We start from the raw sequence: 21980 nt of genomic DNA, 5'->3' as shown, positions 1-21980 counted from the left end.
GCTTAATGTTTGTTGAAAGAATGGAGGAAAGGGAATGAAGGCGGAGGCATTTTGAAGGGCTGGGTTTAAGCGTCAACTACCTCGAGAGGAGTAAAATGTTGATAATGATGATAACAGCCAAGAGAGTGGGGCGACAAGGAGACCTCTTTCCCCTGCTGAAGCTTCCCTTAGGAGCCTTGAGGAGGGGGTATTCTCAATGAATAAATAATGTACACAGGTTTCGGGGCATTTTTTGTTTGTTTTTTAAAAGTCCTTGGTGTATTTGGTTCCTGGCACTTCCTGTGGCCTTTTCAGTCCACAAAGAGAAGAACTAGCTTAAAGGACTAAAAGCTGGGTTAACTAAAAAATACAGGAATGCACATTTCTCTGCTCTAGGACCAGTATTCCCAATGCACAAAGCAAACGGGATTGCCCTCGGCCTCCGACCCCGTGAGGATTACTTTCATGGGGTGGGGGCCGATGACCCTCGAATTCTCGGGGCCCTGTGAGTTCCTACCCAAAGCAAAGAGGGCAGCCCCTCTCCAAACCTCTCGCAGTCCTCCTCGTTCCCACACATCCGATTACTTGACCACCACCCCCAGCTCCGCCCTCTCTCCTCCCACCTCCTCTTCCTGCTCCCCCGCCCCATTTCCTTCCCCTTCGCCCGCCCCCTCCTCTCTCCCACCCAGAGACCGACACCCTCCCCCGTCCGCTACATCCCTGCCCTCCGCTCTTCTTCCTCCTCCCTTCCGTCAGCGCCCCTCTTGGGAAGCCAGGGCAACCCCGTGCCTCGTTTGCCCAATGAGGAGACAGCATAGGGTGGGGCGGGACTTCGGCCGGAGCGGAAGTGGTGGCCGGAGCGGAAGTGGAGCTGCCGCCACCGCCGCCGCCGATTCCGGAGCTGGGGTAGCTGCCGCCGTCGCCGCCGCAACTACAGCCACTGCAGCCACCGCTGCCGCCGCCTCAGGAGTGGGCTTGGGAAGGAAGCGGTTGCCATTCTTAGAGCTTCGTCGGAAGCACTCTAGGCCCCTGCAGCCCTGCCACGGTGAGTGCAGCCGGGCCCACCCGGGGCCCCCAGGGGCCCAAGCTAGAAGCCCCTCTCGGGCTGCGCGACAGCCACCGCGGCCCCGCGGGGGAGCTGCGCGGGTAGCGGCGCGCGGCCTCCTCGGCCCCGCGCGGCCGCTTGCGGCGCGGGCTCGGCCTTGCCGCGGCCCCTCCCTGTTTCCGGGGCCGGGCCCTCTGCCTCTGAGAGAAGCCCGGGCCTCCCTCGCCGCCCGCAGCCCTGCCCGGCGGGCGGGTGCGGCTCCGTACTGCGCTGAAAGGGACGGTCGGGCGTGGGCCCCGGAAACGCCCCCCCTGCACACCCTACCGAGCCCCCCTCTCTCCCTGGGATTCGGTGGGCGCGAACCGTCTCCTTCTTCCCTGTCACGACTGCTCGGTGCATTCTGCTCCCAGAAACTGAAATCTCACCTCGCGGGCGAGTTTCCGAGCCCCAGCACCCCTGCTGGACTCCCCCGGAGGAGTAAAGGGTTTAACCTTGGCCGACTGCAGGGGAAAACCCCCTCCCACTTTGCAGTCAAGCCGTTTCATCATCTTTCAATGGTTTGGGAGCTTGGTAGGACGGAGATTCCCTGGGAAAAGCAGGGTTGAGGTTTAAATCAAAAATGGATTCACTGGAACCGGGTACTGAGTCAGGCGGGATCCCCAGGAAGAAAAAAATACCACAGGCTGAGTAGTGGAATATCGCCCCATGTTATTAGTGACATTTAATGCCAGAATCTTTTGTGTCCTTGCCCAAAATTCCCCCATCCATTTTTCGGTCTGAAATTTGCCTGATGGCCTCCCGGGTGGGGAATGGGTGGGCGTGATGTGGATTCTTTTTCATCAGATGAGTACATCTTTGTCTATTGCAAATGGAGAACTTGCATGTAATGGGGGTTTCAAAGGTGGCAGCATTAGTAAGACAATTTGCCAACCTTTCTTTAAAAATGCATGTCTCTTGTCCTTACCTTCACTGCATTTCTCTTTGGTAAGGCTAGATAGCATCAGGCTCTGATTTTACTTGCCCTGTGTGGGAGATGGAATTTGGCAAGGTGATGTTATGAATATATAAAATCAGCCGGTCACAGGAGCCAAAACAGAAAGGTGAAGAAGCATTTACAAAAATACGAGAGTTGTCTGCACTTCTCATTGTCTCGGTTGTTCATATGACACCACATACATATGCAGTTTATAGAACTGAACACATGGTTACTCAGCTTTTTGCATTTTCCTATTGAAAATTTATAAGTATTATTTGTTCATGGTGGTGAATTTCTTCTTGACTGCCTCCAGTGCACCGCATTTCTTAGGGCTGTCTCAGTTGTCGCAACCTGTTTTTCTAGGATCCGTGTCCTTAGCTGCACACAGAATGGTGAGTGTGAAACCTGTCAATTTTGTTGGGTCTAAGTTAAAATCTTTTTTTTTTTTTAATGGAAAATATATATATATATATAGTTGTAGATGGACACAATGTCTTTTTATATGGTGCTGAGGATCGAACCCAGGGCCTCACACATGCTAGGCAAGCCCTCTACCACTGAGCACAACCCCAGCTCCTAATTTAAAATCTTAAGCATGGCTTTCTAAATGGTAGCAACTGCAGAATTATTTTCCTGCCTCTGCCTTCAGTGAGATAAGAAACCATTCACCCATCTTACAGATGAAGACTTTACCAAAAATGAGGTGATTTGGCCTAAACCACATATCTATTTGCAAATTGAATATTCTCTTTTGTCAGTAGCAAATATTTATGGACCATCAGCCTCTGGAGTATGGCTCCTATGGCTTCTACCCTATAATCTTCTGAACATTTCCCATCATGCAGTGCTTGTGTTATGTTGAAGCCATTTTAGAATTGGAGCTCTATAGATCTGGGAGGCAGCCTCTGTAAACCAGGCTGAACAAATTCCCTTGATGCTAGTTCCCCAGGCAGAGTCTCTAAGAGATTTGGGCTGTGGAAAAAAGTGCATTTTCCCCACTTGACTGTTGATACAGAATCAGAAAGAGTGCTGAAGTTGAAGTTAAATAAATTTGATATAGTTCTTGCCTGCAGTATTTTCTAGCTGTGTAATCTTAAGCATGTTAATCATTCTGGTTTTTAGCTTTCCTAACTTTGGAGTTTTCATGAGGCCTTTTTACAAACTAAGTTGTTAAATATAAGCTCTTAATTTTGTTGTTTTTTAATCACAGAGTTCACTTTTCTTTTTTTCTCTAGTCACATTCTGTGAAGACCCAACCCTGCTTTTGTACATGTTGCTTTGAAAAAAATGATATATCATTATAGAACTTCTTTTGCATGTACAAATCCAGCCTTTCTGAATCATTTTCTCATCTGTATAGTGCAAATGGTAATGCAGTCTTTGATACATTATGACATACTCAAAATAAGCACCTGGAATATAAATTTTTAAAAATATTAGGTTAAACTTGTTTATTCATTTTTTGCCATGTTGGCACTTGAACACAGGGTCACACACAAGCTAACGGGCAAGCAGTATCACTGAACTTCATCCCCAGCCCCTTTTAAATTGGTAACATAAAAAGTCTACATATAAGTGATGTTCTATGTGATATTTCAGTACATGTATGTATCCTATAATATTTAAATCAGATTAAACAAAGTTCTTCCAGGTTTTTGAGATATATAGTATATAATTGTTATCTATAGTCACCCACCCTACTGTTACATCAGAACTTCTTACTCCTATCAAACTTATAACTTAATACCCATTGATCAACCTTTCTGTAGTATATATTTTTAATAGTTTTTGACCATATGCACGAATGTACACGTATTTAGTTATAGCATATGTGCTATATAACATAGAATCCACTTATTTGTAATGTTCTCCAACTGATGAAGTAGCATTAGGTATAATTATAATAGCTAGCATTTGTAGCACAAACTGTGCACTAAGCACATATATATTAACTCAGTCTTTGTAACAGCCAATAAGAAATAAGTGCTATTAGCCTCATTTTGTAGATAAGGAAACTGAGGCAAGAAGAGTAATTTTTCCCAAGGATACCAAAACAAGGTAAGTGCTGGAATTGGGAATCAAACCCAGGTGGTTTGGCTCTAGGGAATGATAGATTTCTACTTATGGAATAACATGTATATTTTATGGTGAATACCATTTAGTCCTTCATTTTTCTTTACATATATCCTATTAAAGTAAATGTATTTAAACTGAAGCTATAGCTAATTTTAAAGACAGGTATACTGTGGTTTATTGGGGGGGTATACCTTTTCTGGCCTGTGGGAATGATATATTTGGTGTACATCAGGAAACAAGCTTCTGCAAAATCCAGTTTTTCTGGTACTTGCTTTAGACCAGGGAGAAGGTTCATCAGCTACCTTTGTGGCACACATTTCCAGGTTCTTTATCTAATAGAACTTGGTCATGGTCATCGTTATATTACTGTTCATCATACTACTTTTTTTTTTTTTTTTTTGGTTGATTTTTAGGTTTTCTATATATTGTCGGGGTAGAGGAGATGAGGGAACGATCTACATAAGTAGAGAGAAAATTTTAAATTATTACATCTTGTTATGCTGCCTGCTCATGTGGCAACAAAGTACTTTTCCCCGTAAATGAGGATACCTTAGAGAATGAACTAAAATTTCATTGTAGAGGGACTTTTAAGTTGCTTGGTTTCTACACTCCTCTAGGGAGAGATGACAGTTCACACATTAGGGGGCAGGGAATCACACTTATGTAATAGCAACTTTTAAGTTTTAGAAGCATTTTAATTGCTGCATGAATATAGGATCCTCATAGTCATCTGCACATCAGGATGGAGAAACTAACAGCTGGAACTAGGTACTGAGGGGAGTTTTCTAAGGGGAATGTTTAAAAAGGATGAATAGAATACAGTGCTTTATTTCATGATATGTGTGCTCAAAGTGAATCATGATAATGCTTTCTCTACCAAAGATCTTCTAAAAGAGGCATGGTCACATGTTTCAAATACTTGTAATGAGATGAAAATGAATGATGGCTTTGCAGGGACAAGTTATTCCAGCAGTTCTTTATTTTGTGATTTTTTTTTTCCTGTCCTAGTTGTTTATTTCATTGTTTTCTGTAGGCAACCCAAGAAGAGTTATTTCTGAATGGCCTTGACCAGGACAAACTTATTAAAGGGCAAAATAAATTAGATGTGAACCCTATCCATTATTATTTTTTGCCCTTCATTGAGAACTTCACCTTAAAGCTTGTTTGATGTGTTTTAAAAATATATACCAACTTTGCATGATTCTTCAAAAAATTGATGTCTGTTTTTTCCTGAAGTAAGCATTGGGAATAATAATTGATCTTTAGAAGACATTGAGAAAAGAACATTAGTTTTAAAATTAATGTTGGTTTAGCTATAGCTGTGTGACCCTAAGTGAGTTACTCTTTATAAAAGGGAACAGTGTCACCTACTTCATAAGAATACTTAGGATTAAATGAGTTGGTATAAATCCCTAAGTGCTTTGTCCATTTGAACAGACCATAAACAATGGATATTTTTATTAAGCCCAATAGCTAACTGATTGGATTTCTGAATGGAAAAGATATATGGTATTTCAAAGATTTGTTGAAACTCCATTTGAATCTATAAATATGGTGGAAAAGTACTGAAAAATATTAGTCAAAAGGCATAGTGTTGTCTCCTGATTAGAGCTGACTCTTCAAACAGTAATCTAAGATAGACTATATGTACAGTGTATTTTATAGATTAGATGTCATCTCCCTGCCCCTGTCCACATGGGCAATAACAACTTGTTCACTTCGTTACAAAAATGTGTCACTTGATTAAGTGATTTGCTGTTCAGTGTGGTAGGCATTGAGCTCTACGTTGAGTATCCAAATACAAGAGTCTGGATTCCTATCTTAAGCTCATAATCCAGTGTGGAGTCAACAAAGACATTTACAATAAATCAATGTGTACCCATTTTAGAAATAGGTGTAGGTTAATTAACGTGTCTTTCTTTTTTTAAAAAAAAACTTCAAAGAAAGCAATTTAGAATTGAAAGAAATAAGATACATAGTAAATGCCCCTTCACTCATTGACCATTTATTTTTTAATCTTTGTGTAGGGTATACTTTGGCTGCCATTTATTTGGGTGCTTAAATTTAATCATGGCTAATTGGACATAATTAACAATGGTATTCAAAATTGATGTGAAAGAAGAAATTTTGAAATACAGGTACAGTTTCCCCTCACCATTCAGTGTTCACCAGACATAAAGTTAATGATTTTGTATTTCAGATAACATGTTATGTTTCTAACGAAGAACCTGCAAATGTTTGAATGAAATGAAATTTATTACAGGACTCTACTTTGTGTGTAGAAAGGCACACAGACATTTTTAGAGTAGGTGTTTTTCAGTGAGTAGTTTTCTTTGAGAGCCAGGAGTACTTGACTTTTTCTGGATAACACCCACTAGCCAGCTGGTCCTGCTGACTTTCTCAGTCCCTCCTGCTGGAGCTTGGCAGGTTTTCCCTTCAGCAGAGTGACTCCAGAGCTGTAACTTCTACTTCATGGTTCTGTGGTTGCTCTATCTGGAATGATACATCCGACTGCTGTTCAGAATTTGCAGTCAGTTCTTTACCTCACTGAGACTTTGAGCCTAGGTTTTCAAGATGCTCCTGTCTATTGCCATCTATTCTAGCTGGCGACCTAATGCTGGGTTCACAAAGTCTGACTATTCCAATAACTCAAGAAAATGATAAAGCACACAACCACACAGAATTACCTTTTCAATATTCTGGAGACGACTCTGTAACCTTAAGGGTCCATGGAAAGAGAGAGAGCCGCTGGAATTTTTTATTCTTATATAGGGAACATTCTATCCCAAAAAGGGCAAAGGGGTAGGATTACAAAGGAACGGGAGTGTAGCTCAACCCCTGCAGGTGAGGCCTGCACCTGGAGCCACGCCTTGTTATCTGAGCTGGGGTAACGCCCAAGTTATTGCCACCTGGCAGTTATGCCAGACTGAAGGCAATAATTGGTCAGTGCCCTGGGGCATCAGGACCTAAAAGTGTCTGCATCCATGGCACCTGTCAGTTTCCTCTCTGGATTAATAATTGTTCTCATTCCTTTTTTCCACTTTGGCCTTTGCTTTCTGTCATTTAGAAAAACATACTGTACTTTGTGCATACATCTGTTTTCCTTTCACCACCTGGAGTTTCCTTTCTCTCTCTTAACCACAGCTCTTCATCCCATAAAAGGAGTTTGGGACCTGTATACTTTTGAAGTAAACCACTTTCCTCTAATTCTAGCAGGTAGCTTTTCTGACGAGAAGCATTGTAACCCACAAAGGTATGACATTTTCTTATGTTCCAACTATTCAGGTTTATGTTCTGGGAGGGAAGGTCATACAGCTTTCATTTCTTTTGAACTACTCTCAGTGACTAATCCAGAGTTCTTGGAAATAATCTATTTTTTTTTTCCTTTTGCAGTTCTTTCAACACACATTGATTATATGCACTACATTTTTGTGAAGTAGCTTATGAGTAAGCTTTTACTTTGACTAGCACCAGATAGGCATTTTATGTGCATTATTTTATTTGGTAGCTGTTAATATCTACTTTTAACAGTGAGGAAACTGAGATGCAGAGAAGTTATAATATGGAAATATGGGGGAGTTGCTTAATATCTCTATAGAAGCCCGGATTTGTTGTATGTAGGGCTTTCCTGAAACAGATTCCACCAATATGTTTTATATAAAACTTGGGTAATCCCAGATATGTAAGAGATGATCGAATTCTTATTTAAAATTTCTAACCCAGTGTTATTTTAGAATTGAGTGCTTTGTTTTCCTCAAAAATAAAATACAGTTGAAAGTTAATGATGGCCACAGCCATCATTTTCAAACTGTTTTTTTGGGGATGGAGGATACTGGGGATAAACTCAAGCACTAACTCACATCCCCAGCCCATTTTTGTATTTTATTTAGAGACAGGGTCTCACTGAGTTGCCTGGGACCTTGCCAAGTTTTTGAGGCTGGCTTTGAACTTGCAAACTTCCTGCCTTAGCCTCCCAAGCCGCTGGGATTGTAGGCTTGCGCCATTTTCAAATTCTTTTTTCCTTTGCAGTGCCCTTTAAAATATATGTATACACATATAGCACACACAAGCATATATATAGTGAGAAAGATTGATTATAGTCATTTTTTTGTCCTTATCCTTGGGTATCGCCTTTGGACACTGGGAAATAACTTCTCAGAATTTTGACCCTGATTAGAAAAACTTAGGCAAAGAATTGAGATGGTGGGGCTATGTTGGTTATTAGATACTCTTGTTCCAGCATTTGTTATCTGGGCTAGGGTTTCGTTTCTTTGAAAGAAATAGTTATTTTGTTGACACCTTTAGAATTATTTTTCATAGCTTTCTGTTTCTCTGAACCTCTAACTTCTGTTTTTTAAAAAGTTTTTCTTATAAAAATATTTTCTTATAAAAATTATTTTGTACTCCTGGTGCTTATCACAGGCTGTGTTCTTTTATGACTCATAGATGGTCATGTAGTCTTGTGCCATCTTTCTCTTTTTTTTAAATCATTTCCCTGTTGTTGTATATTTAAATGTTTTTCACTATGCAATTGCTATATTTATTAGCATATGCTTCCTAGTCCTCTGACTTGCTGCATCAGATTACTTCGGACAGATTGACACCTGACACTATCATATGAGAGTGCTTGGTAACTTTATTCTCAAGCATGTCGTTATCTTCTTGAAATATGCCAGGCACAGGAAAACTCTCTTAGCTCACTGCAGAGCTAGGACACTCTCCCTGCAACCCCCCACCCCACCCCCAACTTTGTCCTGCAATGAGTTTGTCTACTGTGGTATTTTTGACTCTCTGAGATTGGTACTGGGCTTGATGACCAGTCTATAGTCCTTTATAAAGCTCAGAAGAAAAATTATATCCTGATGATAAACCATCACTAGTTGTCATCTGTAGAAAATTTGATTAGGAACTTATAAATATAAGGGTCAGTTAACATGTATTCCCATTTTTATTTCACTGAGGGGTTATTTTCTGTGCAAGAATAATTTAGACTTGCTTTTTCTACTCATGGGCTTGTATATTTAAAAAATCCAGCTGGGCATGGTGGTGCACACCAGTAATCTCAGCTACTCCAGAGGTTGAAACAGGAGGATTGCAAGTTCAAGGCCAGCTTTGGTAATGTAGTGAGACTCTGTCTCAAAATAAAATAAAAAATAAAATGGGTTGAGGATGTAGCTCTGTGATAGAATGCCCCTGGGTTTGATTCGAAGTACTGATTGATAGTTCACCCACTTGCTTGCTCAGTGGTAGAGTGATCCTGGGTTCAGTCTCCAGGATGGATTGATGGATAGATGGATAAACAGATTTAAAAAAATCCAATCTCACAGCATTTTGTGGGGTTTTTTATGTGGTGTTACTGAACATTGAACCCAGTGCCTCACACTTGCTAGACAAGCACTCTACCACTGAGCCACAACCCCATTCCCACGCACTGTGTATTACTTAAGAAGAGTTTGCACATCTAATGTTCTTTAATTCCCTACTTGTCATTCACAGCAACTCTCTTAAGGGAGATGCTCTTGTCTTTGTTTTTCACACTGGAAGACTGGGATGTAACAAGGTCTTAAGGCTGTGTAGTGGCAGATTGTGCTGTGATACAGCCCTGTTGCCTTTCTGCTGTACCAGCATACATAGGCAGCCTGTGTTCTTTGCTATCCCAGTAATGAGTGTTGAAAACTTACCAGATACATATTTGAGTATGAGTCTTGTACTGAGCACAGTTATTGACACTAAGTGTGAAATAAATATGCAGTTTTCCTTGGAGGAAACACATGTGAAACTGTAAATGGTTTGTTTTTCATCATCTGTACCATAGACTATCATAAAGAAACTTTCCATATGTATTTGAGGTATAGGCATGGTAGACCAATGTGTGCTTTCCGGCCCTGGATGGTTGGCCAGGGTTTGCATAGGCAGGAATTAAAGAGTATAGAAGAGCATTCTACATGAAGAGAACAACAAAAGCAGTTTTTAGTATGTTTGAGCATGGCATTTTATAGGTCATGTGGTGATGTCCAGCCTGAGAGAAGGGTACGTGGAGAACAGTGGGTGAGAAAGTCTGGTTGATTAGGAGGAGCCAAGTTATGAGGACCCTGAAAGCCAGGTGGAATGTGGTCTTGGTGGAGTGACCAAAAGTGCTGAAAGTTATTGAGTGAAAGTACAGGCAGAGCTAAAGAAGTAGTTTAGGAAGAGTGATTTTGAAGTAGGGCCAGAAACACAGAGTGAGGTGCAAATACAAGTTTTCAATATACTTGAGGAGTAGAAGCTTTGAATTTCTTGAGAAAAGAGAAGGCTACCAAATTTGTAGTTTTATTCTTTTTAGGATTTATCTATTCATTGGATAGCTATTTGTTCTTGCTGATTATGTGCAAGATGTTGTGGAAGATATTCCCAAAAGGAGTATATACCTCAAGTCCCTTCCTTGTATAGGAAGGGACTTGAGGTATATACAAATAATTTTAATACTGAAGAAATGTGATAAGACATGACAGGTATAGATTAAGTGCTTTCTGAGAGTCATTTTATCTTAGAGCATTATCATTCAGTAGAAACAGAATGTGAGCTATATGTAATCTGAATTTTTCTTTAAAGAGCACTGAGGGTATAGCTCAGTAGTAGAGCCCTTGCCTAACCTGTGCAAGGCTCTGGGTTTAGTACCTAGTATTACAAAAACAAAAACCCAAGTGAAATTAATTTCTATACAATAACCAAAATATTATGATTTCAGTGGGTGGCACTAGTCACATTTCAAGTGAATAGCCACATGTGGTTCTTGTATTACACAGCTTGGGCTTAAGAAAGGTTTCTTGGAGGAGGTGGCCTTTGAGCCATGCTCTGAAGAACTTTATATTCCGAGTGAGTGGGGAAGGCCATTCCAGATACAGGGATTGACTTTAGTGAGTCAAGACAGAAAATCACACTTTGTATGTAAGTGTGAAACACATATTGTGTGGCAGGCATTTTATGGGGAAAATCTGAGAGATAGGTTGGCAAGCATTCACTGATAAGGGTGGGCCTTGAGATCTGATTCTGCTCTCCAGCAGAAAATAATAATTTTGAGCAGAAAGTGACTTGATCTGGGCTTTTAAGAAGATGGGGCTGGTAGGGAAGTTACTCAGTGGTAGAACATTTGTGTAGCATGTGAGGCCCTGGGTTCAATCCCTAGTACCATAAAAAAGATGGTCTTGTAGCAAAGATGTGAAGGGGGCTGGAGGTAGAGACTGAAACCAGTGGGTATAGGGAAAGATGATGGATGGGAGATTTATTGTAGATGTAGAAAGAGGAATGGTTTCATTTCTCCCTTGTCTACTGCCTTGCTCCAAACTGCTGGGTGTTGTGTAACCCATTTCCTGTTGAAATTGGTCTAGCTGCTTCAAAAATCCATGTTATATAAGTCAAAAGTTATGTAAGCAGTAGGCATCAGGACATTTGGCTATGGATTTTGTTTGTTTTAAATTGTTTCTGTGTATATGTAGAATTAAAATTCTTTGAAATGGGTAGATACATGAATAGTTTTTTTTTGTTTGTTTTTTAATATGCATTTAGTCGCACAGTAACATGATGATTTTCAGTCTCCAGGAACTCTTACGATGATCCCAGAGAAGCTTGAAATAGTTGGCCTCAAATCAGAAAGGCCATATTTTATTTTAGGAAATAGGGTGAGGACATTTGGGAGGTCTCAAAGAGTACTCAGAATTCTTCAAAGTGTGAGTTAAATTTTAAATGCTTGAAGAAGGAGAGAAAAGGGGGATAAAGGAGGTACTTAATTTGGGCTTAGTTAGGTCGAAGAGCTTTGTGGCATTCTTCAGCAAGGTCTGTCCCTCATATTTCTATTATTATACTGTATGGGATAGCTTAGTTTTGAGTTGGCTTTTGCCCAGAAATTTATTATTTGGAATCTTTCATAGGTAAAATTGCATCAGTGCTGTTGTATGAACTTTGAGATGGACCTCTAGTGACTTATAACTGCAGACTGTAAATTGAGTCATTGAAAGTTGGTTTCCTCCTGCTGTGCTTGGTACTTTAAGGAATAACAATTGTACGATTATTTAATAATATATAGGAATTATCCTGATCCCAAAAACTTTATGGTCAAGAAAGTTTGGTATACTGAAAGCATGTAATTTTGGGATGATAGAATATTTCTTTTTTGTATTAAAGTAGACTAGGTTATCTCTTAGTAACACTCTATACTGCATAGTTACCCAGGGACTTGGGCTGACAGACCGTTCTTTTATGAGTGCATCATCTAGAGCACATTTTAGGTGGATGCTGTAAAAGAAGAAAGCTTGGGGAACTACATGCAGGATTTTCACAGTTTGAGCCTGGAAGCAGCATCATTTCTGCCTGTGTTGATTGGACAGAGCTGCTGACTCCTAAATGCTGGGGATGTGCTGGAATGTGTAGGGAAGCAGCAAATGGAGTCTTTCCTGAGGATTACTATCTGCTGTAGTTACATTCTAGTGTTGTGAGTGAAGATGTCATAGATCTAGGCAAGACTTACTTCACTAAATGTAACCTTACAATTAGCAAGTTGTATATAGGAGGTAACTCTGAATATGATTTAGATAATAAGCAGTAGGAAGAAAAGTTCATAGTTCTGAACTGGAGAATCAGCTCTTTCTAAATTGCCTGGATTTCTTTGTGCTTCATTTGATAATGCATTTTTGTGTACTAGGGCCTCATGTTTAGAATTTCTCTCTTTAAAATTAAAAAATGAGCTGGAGCCGGGCATGGTGGTATGTGCCTGTATTCTCAAAAGCTCAGGAGGCTGAGATAAGAGAATCACAAGTTCAAAGCCAGCCTCAGAAACTTAGTGAGGCCCCAAGCAACTTAGTGAGACCCTTCTCTAAATAAAATATAAAAAGGGCAGGGGATGTGGCCCAGTGGTTAAGCATCCCTAGGTTCAATCCCTGGCACCCAAAAGAGGATGGGTGTGCTGGGTGAGGTGGTGAACATTTCTGATTCCAGAGATTCAAGGTTGAGGCAGGAGGACCACAGGTTTGAGGTCAGCCTGAGCAGTTTAATAACCTGTCCCAAAATTAAAAGTAAGAGGGGCTGAAGATGTAGCTCAGTGGTAAAGCACCCCTGGATTCAATCCTTAGTACCACAAAAATCAATAAATGAATAAGCATATTTTTACTCTGTGGCATAGAGGATATATGTAAATTTAAGTTAACAATATGTAAACTATTAATAGTAAATCATTTTTAGTTGCTTTTTTCAAAAAAATTATTGCACTTTCTAATATTATTGTAATGGAGAACTAACTTAAGGTGAGGTGATTAAGAGGCATTCACTGATTGGTCTGTATAAAGGGTTTGATAAAATAATAAACTGAAAACACTGAGATTTTTGTTTTGAGAAAATCTAAATGAACTTCTGTGGTCCAGATAAATTAAGTTCTGTTTCTATACATCCTGTATACTTTTTATTTTTTGCAACCTATACCTAAACAAAATTAGTACCTGGTATTTGTATATAATGCTTTAAACTTTTCATAGTACTTCATGTATATTAGGTCACTTGTCCTTGTAAGAGCCTCTTTGAGAGAGTTGGTAGTGTTCTTGCTTTCCAATAAGGAAACTAGAGCTCTCAGGTTAAGTGATCTAACCAAGATCATTGCCCTCTGAGTAGGAGAGCTAGTGATTGGTAGAGCCCAAGTCCATCCACCTTGATTCATGATTCTTCTCTTTGGTGTGTGTTGGAAAATTAATTGACCCAAATAAAAGCCTTAGCAAAGTACCTGACAGTATAGATGCTTAGTGCGTGATCTGTAATGTCGATGGCATTTGGAGCTAGATGTTTCACTTTTGGGTAGCCTTTCCAGAAGGGTTGTAAAAAGATTCACACATGTATTTCCTGGGCCCTGAAGCCTGACATCTGCTTTTCTTTTTCTCTTGCTCTTGTTCTAGGGAATGACCATGGACAAAAGTGAGCTGGTACAGAAAGCTAAACTTGCTGAGCAGGCCGAGCGCTATGATGACATGGCTGCAGCCATGAAGGCAGTCACTGAACAGGGGCACGAACTCTCCAATGAAGAGAGAAATCTGCTCTCTGTCGCCTACAAGAATGTGGTAGGTGCTCGCCGTTCTTCCTGGCGCGTCATCTCCAGCATTGAACAGAAAACAGAGAGGAATGAGAAGAAGCAGCAGATGGGCAAAGAGTACCGTGAGAAGATAGAGGCAGAGCTGCAGGATATCTGCAATGATGTTCTGGTAAGGGCCAGTGCTTCTCTTTAAAGAGTGACTTCTAAATAGTATTAACACTGTCCAAATGCAAACTCTCAAACAGCTTATGAGAAAGAGTGTCTGAGTATACTGGAAAGCTGAAAAACCATTTACAACCCACTTTTATGCACATGATATGATTCCCCTCCCTCCTTACTTTTTTGCTTGATCAGAGATTGTTCATCACTTCTGGGCTATTTTCCTCCCCTATCAGAAAGGCTTGTGAAAAACAGGAGGATTTAGTCAACATCTTTTCTTTAGAAATTGAGGCCAGATAGACAGGATTTTAGATGCAGCCACAGATAGGTTATTCTCTATAGTCATCTGAGTAGTGATGTCATCTCCTGTAGGGGAGGCAGGATTAAAAAGCTGAGCTGCCTTTCATCCTCCCCCCAGCCATGCCTTCACAGTGGAGAGTCCTGATTTTGTCTGAAAATTAGGCACATTCCTCAAGCTCAGTATGCATTCCAAAGCCAAATCGAAGGTGGTTTGGGGATTCTCCTCTCCGGTGTTTTATATAAGCTAGAGGGAGATTGTTGACTCTCTGTGACCATAGTTTGGGGTTGGATGGGAGGGGTGCATATCCTAGAGCAAATCATGATCATATTGTCTTTCCCTCACATCCTGAGCCCACTGGGAACTTTTTTTTTCTTCCAGGTGAAATCAGGTAAAAATGAACGGTGAGGGATGCTTTGAAGGGAAAAGGAATTCACACTTGTTGACCTACCTCCTCCCCTGCTGGCTGCCTCTCCGAATTACTGCCCATGACACCTTTCTTTTGAAAAACAAAGCTTGTCAGTCATCAGGCAGTACTTCTCATCCCTAACCCATAGGAGTTACACTCTGTCTGCAAAGAATATTAAAATGACTACTGCCCCTTGCGTCTTCTTAAATCCCCTTATAATTAAGCTTTGCATTGAGCTTCTCTTCTTATTAGATTCATGGTGTAAGATAAACAGTATCATGGCTAAACTTGTTGCCTGTTGGTCATTTGGGGGTTTGTTAATGGTGCACTAATTCCTGAATGTTAGGTACATCTGGTATTCAGATGAAGTATGGCATGCATTCCAAGGGCAAGAAAGTTCCATAATTCCTGAAATGTAGACCAGCTTTTAAGAGCATCTGAAAGAATGTGAAGAAGAGCATGGTACTTACTGCCTCTTAACCAGTTTTTCAGGATGCCACATTCTAAAACAACTCTTCGAAAATATTGCTCTGTATACGAAGCTTGGACTCCTTCAGAACTACTTTTGTTGTAAGCATAAATGTTTAAAGGAATTTATTATTAATAATAGTATTAGACTCTTTTGAGTGCTTACTGCGTGCCAGCCATCGTGTTAAGCACTTTATGTACATTAGCTCACTTGTCCTCAAGTTTACCCTAGAAGGTGGCCATTGTGATCCCCTATTGTACAGCCAAGCAAACTGAGGCTTGGGTGAGAAGGCAGTCGGTCCAGGGTGATAGAGACAGCAGGCAGAAGAGGGGTTTCTTCCCAGGTCAGATTGATTCTGAACTTAGTTCTCGGCAGTTTTGTTCTATTATCACTTTTTTTCTCCCAGAATGGAAAAATATTTTTCCCCCTCTAATTCCAGAAATAAGACAAGTTTATTTATTTTTTAAAGTTAGGGCAAAGTAATATAAAATAAAATCACTCTGATCTTATCACCTAGAGGACCATTGTCAACATAATCCTTCCAGGTTTTTCCCCTATGTATTTGTGTGCCTATACACATAGATATTTTAATATCAAATATGGCTTTTGTGTTTTTATTCTGCTTTTTCACTCAGATTTCTTTTGAGAGCATTTCCATGTTATCAGTGTAGTTCTACATCATTTTTGCATAGCATTGCATTGTAATAGCTGTGTTTTAATGAACCCCTTATGGATGGTCAAAGTGACTTTTAACTGAAGAATACGGGCATCTGCTGTTATGACCTAAACAACATTTAGTCTTGGATTAAAAAAAAAAAAAAAAGTTATTTTTAATTTTCAAAAAAATTGGTAGTGGTAGTTTGTATCTTGAATCTCAAATATAATTTTAGTATCTTGTAAATAATTCAAAGTTCTTAATAATGTGAATCATTTTTTAGGAGCTGTTGGACAAATATCTAATTCCCAATGCTACCCAACCAGAAAGTAAGGTGTTCTACTTGAAAATGAAAGGAGATTATTTTAGGTATCTTTCTGAGGTGGCATCTGGAGATAATAAACAAAGTAAGTAACATTTAAACAAATTTGACCAATAGTGGAGCTAGTCTCCTTTTGTAAGGACTTCAACAATTTTTGCTTTTGTCTGTGCACCATAGACATTAGATGATGTCACAGTAATCAAAATGTAAAAGACCATTGTGCTGTGAGGATTTAGGTCATGGGGGTTGACAAATCAGAATGTGTCTAAGGAGTAAATGTGGAGGGCGTTAAAAAGTCTGATGTGTAGTGAGTGCATTTGAAGAGCTCTTTTCTTGGAAATTATTTGATAGCTGTCTTTTTAGAAACGGAACGTTAAAGTATAGTAGTCTACTTTTATGTACAGTTTTGTTTTCTCCAGTTTCAGTTTCTTAAGGCCAACTAAGGCCTGAAAACATTAAATGGAAAATTCCAGAAATAAACAGTTCATAAGTTTTAGATTTCACCCTGTTCTGAGTAATGGGATGAAGTGTTATACCATCCTTCTCGGGATGTGAATCATCCCTTTGGCATATGCACCTTGTATATATGTTCCCTGCCTATTGCTCTTTTAATTGTCATCTTATCAGATTTGACTGTCATAGTATGGCCATGTTTGTGTTAAGATAACCCTTGTTGTACTTAATGACAAAGCACAAACTCCTATTACAGTATATTATAATTGTTCTATTTTATGATTGTTGTTAATCTCCTACTGTGCCTAATTTATAAATTAAACTTTATAGATGTACATACAAGGAAAACAGTTAAATGAGGTTCAGTACTATACATTCACTGGGGATCTTGGAACATACACTCTGCAGATAAGGGAGACATATAGTGATGCATTTCTTTTGTCACAAATATATTGTGGTAGTGGTGCTGTGATAGTGTTAACAGCTGTGTGTCCCTGCTGTGTGCCAAGTACTTTAAAGTCTTGTTTATTCTCTCACAACTTTGAGTTTAGATGGGAGTCTATTCATTTTTGGTTTTGTTTTTATTGTGCTGGAGATTGAACCCAGGCCTTGTGCATGTGAGGCATGCACTCTACCCACTGAGTTATATCCCCAGCCCCATTTTTCTAATAAAGGAAACCAGGGATAGAGAGTTATTCTCAGCTGTGTACCTAGTGAATTAAAAGTTGGGAATTCAGTTTGGGTCTGTCAACTCCGAAACCCCTTATTTTTCTATGTTCCATCTTGTTAAAGATTATGTTTCTTGATTGGTTTAATAGACTTTGTTATATTCGTCATTGCTTCCCCCGGAGCACTTAATATAGTACTTGACTTAGAATAAACATTTAGCAAATGTTTGATTGAATGGTAGAGACACTGACATCTCATTTTGATGGATCATTTACATCAGCCCACTTTGTCAAAATACTGTGATTGTGAATCCAGTTTATGATGCACCATGTGGGAGAAGCAGCCTTTAATACTTTTCCTCTTTCTTACAGCCACCGTGTCGAACTCCCAACAGGCTTACCAGGAAGCATTTGAAATTAGTAAGAAAGAAATGCAGCCTACACACCCAATTCGACTTGGCCTGGCTCTAAATTTCTCAGTCTTTTACTATGAGATTCTAAACTCTCCTGAAAAGGCCTGCAGCCTGGCAAAAACGGTGAGAAGGATCCTCCAGTTTCTAATCCTAATAGACTTTTGAGCTTCCTAGTAACTTTTATTGTGGGACATCTCATGGTCTTGGACTTTTTAGAAGTTTTTTTTTTTTTTTTAAGGGTAGGATTACGTCTTTTATGAAAGAAATACAGGCCTATTACTTTGTGATTCCTTCTCAACACTCCTGCTGATTTATTATTATTATTGTTGTTGTTATTATTACTACTACTACTATTTTTGAGGGGTGGTTGCAGAACATTCCAGGTAAAGGTGGTTTATTGTTTTTCATCAAGCTTTGGGCCTTGGTTTTACGTCATCATCCTCCTTCCAATATAGTAGGTTATGGCTGTGTAAATGAAAGAAATCAGACCACATTCCCTCTCTTCTTCCCTTCCTTTCCTTCCTTCCTGTACTGGGAATGGAACCTTCAGTCCTTGTGCATATTAGGCAAGTGCTCTACCACTGAGCTGCATCCGCAATACCCACCCTGTTTTAATTTTATTTTTGAGACACAATCTCACCAAGTTGCCCAGGTTGTCCTCAAACTTGTGATCCTCTGCTTCAGCCTTCTGAGTAGCTGGGATTACAGGTGTGCACCCCCCACTCCCAGCTGGACCACATTTTCTTTGTGTGCTATATTTCCTCCTGTCTTTTTTTGGCCTTTTCTTTATATGTATTTGTAAACATGCGCACAGTTTTTTGTTGTTGTTTGTTTCTTTTCTTTCTTCTTTTTTTTTTTTTTTTTAAGTTTGGAAAAGGTCCTGAAATGAACCCCTTAAATTGCTGCTCTTAACCTATTGAGTCTCATTGTCCCAGATGTGGGACGTCTATAAAAACTTAAATGGAGAAACAGTTATACCGCTCATGATAACTGGAAACAAATATTGTGTTTTTAAAGTTCTGTTCTTTGAGAAAATAACTGAATGATTACAGCATTTAGCAAATGTTTGATTGAATGGTAGACACTGATATATGTATTTTCATAAAGATATATAAGTGCTAGGTTATCATTTCCAGCCTATTTTAATATACCTGTGTCAATTTTGTTGAACTATTTGCAGAATTGAAAATTTGGGACTTAGCGGGTTAATTAAATCAGGTTTAGTGAAGTGAGTTTCACTCTTGTATTTTTTTTGTATCTAAGTTTAAAAAAAAATTAAGAGGTTTTCTAGAAGAGTTTTTTGGTAAATTTGTGTGAATTTACCTAGAACAGATGTGCTAGGCTTAACAATAATACTAGTTACTTATTAGATAAAGCTAAGTTTATTAGAAAATCATAATTTATATTGTCTAGGAAATTTTATCATTGCTGATTGGTGCTTTATAATCACATTATGAAGGCTCCAAAGTACTGTCGAAGAAGAAAAATTATAGTCACTTATTAAAAGGGAAAAAAAACTCAACTAACAATTCTAAGAACTGTAGATTCTTTGCTGAAGGCTCTGTGTTTTAGGCATTTGATGAAGCGATTGCTGAGTTGGATACACTGAATGAAGAGTCTTACAAAGACAGCACTCTGATCATGCAGTTACTTAGGGACAATCTCACTGTAAGTACTACTTTTGGATGGTTTATGGCCTTTCCTATTCACCTGCTAAATAATTCACTATTATCCAAGATTCAAGAGAGGATTTATACTCCATTAAATATAATTCAGTTAGTTATAGATGACTGCTACAATTGTGATGTGTATAGTCATCAGTGTCTGCAATAATACAGAAGGAATTTTAAACAGTTGATTGAAATAAGATATAAATTGAACCACTCCCACATAAATTTGAGTAGCCCTACTTTGATAATACCTTTTTTTTTTTTCTCTTGCAGCTGTGGACATCCGAAAACCAGGGAGATGAAGGAGATGCTGGGGAGGGAGAGAACTAATGTCTATCATGCTTTGTGATCTGTTCAGTGTCACTCTGTACCCTCCACATTTATCCCTTTGTGCGATAAAACAAACAAACAAACAAAAATTTGTACGTTGACTTCGATTTTTCACAGCCTCAGCCTAGCAAAAATGGTCCATGGTATAAACAGCTGGTATTTGTATCTAAAACTCAGATTGGTCACATAAATGCCACGGCATTCTGAAGTTTTGATTTCATTAATATTGACAGAATTACTGTGTGCTTAATTTTTTTAAACTGAACACTGTGATTATGGGGTTTTGTAACTTAGCAGAACTCTTACTGGTAGAAAAAATAGACCTGAATTATGTGTAACTTTTTGGAAAGTTTAATCTGATATCAAAATAGTCACTGAAAAACAATTCTGTTGTAAAGTTGTACAGAAAGTTATAGAGACTATATTGTGGTGCTGGGACTGGAGTGAGACACATCATTTGGCATCCAAGTTTAATGGTAATTCACAGTAATTCTGCCTGTGGTTCAGGGCTTGTAGACACTTGACCAGTTTGGGCTGTTGCCACACAAAAGTTCATGACCACAGAAGTCTACAGTGTCTTCCTCTGAGGAAACTCAGATCCTGAAATTGAGATTCTTTGTGGCAGATAGCTGGGTTATGACACTGCAAAAAGGTTCAGTGCTCATTATAACAAGAGTGACTAAGCCCCCTTTCCTACAGCAATATGTTACTGATTTGCAACTTTTCAAAACAACCGGATCTGTTTTCCTTGTTACTACTTAGCTAAAGAAAAACAAGCTATATATCTTATGAACCACCTTATCTGTTTCCTGGGTAAGTCATTTAAGAACAATGTTCTGTAGAGATTGTCTCTCACTGGAGGAGTACTCAAGATATTCCTAACTTGGGGCATTAAATTTTAAAATCTAAACATTCCTTCCCCCATGTTCTTTTTAACTATTGACTTTGTTTTTCTCTTCCCTCTTAAAAATATATGTCCTTCTGCTTCCTTACATTTTCTTCCTTTGGAAATCTGTATCTTTTGTTTACTTTTTATGTCGTGTGGGCAGAGGGTGCAAGACAGTGGTGAGCATTTTGGTGAGTAAGGCTTGCTTCAGAGTTGAGAAGAGCTTCTCACACCACATCCCAGTCTTCCTCCAGTTCTCAGCACAATTGTTGCTCTTCAGTCATACCACAATCTGAATCAAAAAGTATTTTTAAATCTCCATGAGTTCTCCCTTTATTGCAACCAACCCTGATAATGCTTGTTAGTGCCTATCACCAGATCTCCAAAGTGTACTCATCCAGCTCAGTTCTCAGACATGTCTACACAAGACCCTATAATGCAGGGAAGTTGCATGGGCACTGCAAAGGAGAGAATAGCCAGGCCTGTCAGTCTCACAGTATCACCCCTTACCCTAACATTCCATAAAGCTATAGAGTTCATTTGTTTGTCCATCTGCTGAAATGAGAAAAGAGAAATTCATGCACTGATTTAAAACAAACCAAAAAAAAAAAAAACTAAAAAAAAATCCTTTTCTTTCTAGCTGAACAAAAATGTGCAGTTAATACTTGGCGCTTGAAAATGCAGTAGTGAATGTGGAACCAAGCTGTCTGTATATCTGGTAGCTCTCTGCTTTGTTTTCCTTACCAGTATTCTGCCTAATGTTTGCTTCTGTGATGGTTATATTGCCTAGCAAGCACACCTGTGGTTGTGAAAATAGTGTAGCAAAAAAGAAAAATCCCCGGTTATTGATGTACTAGATTTGTGTATGTCTTTTAAACAGTTCTAGTTTCACCTTACACGGAATAATCAGGAAAAAGTGTAAAAACTCAAAAGTGAAATAAAAAATTTTATCAGTTAGTTGCTTGTGAATTGATGTGCCACCACTATCTCTATTGATACAGAACTAGCTAGGTACTCAGATCACCTATTTTTACTTCTGTTTTCTTGAAAAATGGATAAAACACGTGGGTGATGGGTACACTCCTGTAATCCCAGCTACTTGGGGGGCTGTTGCAGGACAATCA

At 39.3% G+C, this 21980-nt stretch overlaps 1 protein-coding gene across 1 annotated transcript; it reads left to right on the top strand.

Moving 5' to 3' along the window:
- Positions 1 to 813: 813 nt before the first annotated feature.
- Positions 814 to 21813, top strand: Ywhab (tyrosine 3-monooxygenase/tryptophan 5-monooxygenase activation protein beta). Its single transcript, XM_005325292.4, has 6 exons — positions 814 to 1024; positions 13991 to 14293; positions 16398 to 16521; positions 17930 to 18093; positions 19543 to 19638; positions 19914 to 21813. Exons 2-6 carry the CDS (start codon positions 13994 to 13996, stop codon positions 19968 to 19970), a joined length of 741 nt encoding a protein of 246 aa, XP_005325349.1. The 5' UTR covers positions 814 to 1024; positions 13991 to 13993; the 3' UTR covers positions 19971 to 21813.
- The last annotated feature ends 167 nt before the right edge of the window (positions 21814 to 21980 follow it).

This window comes from Ictidomys tridecemlineatus, chromosome 5 (assembly GCF_052094955.1).
Source record: "Ictidomys tridecemlineatus isolate mIctTri1 chromosome 5, mIctTri1.hap1, whole genome shotgun sequence".
NCBI classification, from domain to species: Eukaryota; Metazoa; Chordata; class Mammalia; order Rodentia; family Sciuridae; genus Ictidomys; species Ictidomys tridecemlineatus.
Note: the sequence above shows the minus strand (reverse complement) of the source record. Positions and strands in the feature narration are given on the sequence as shown.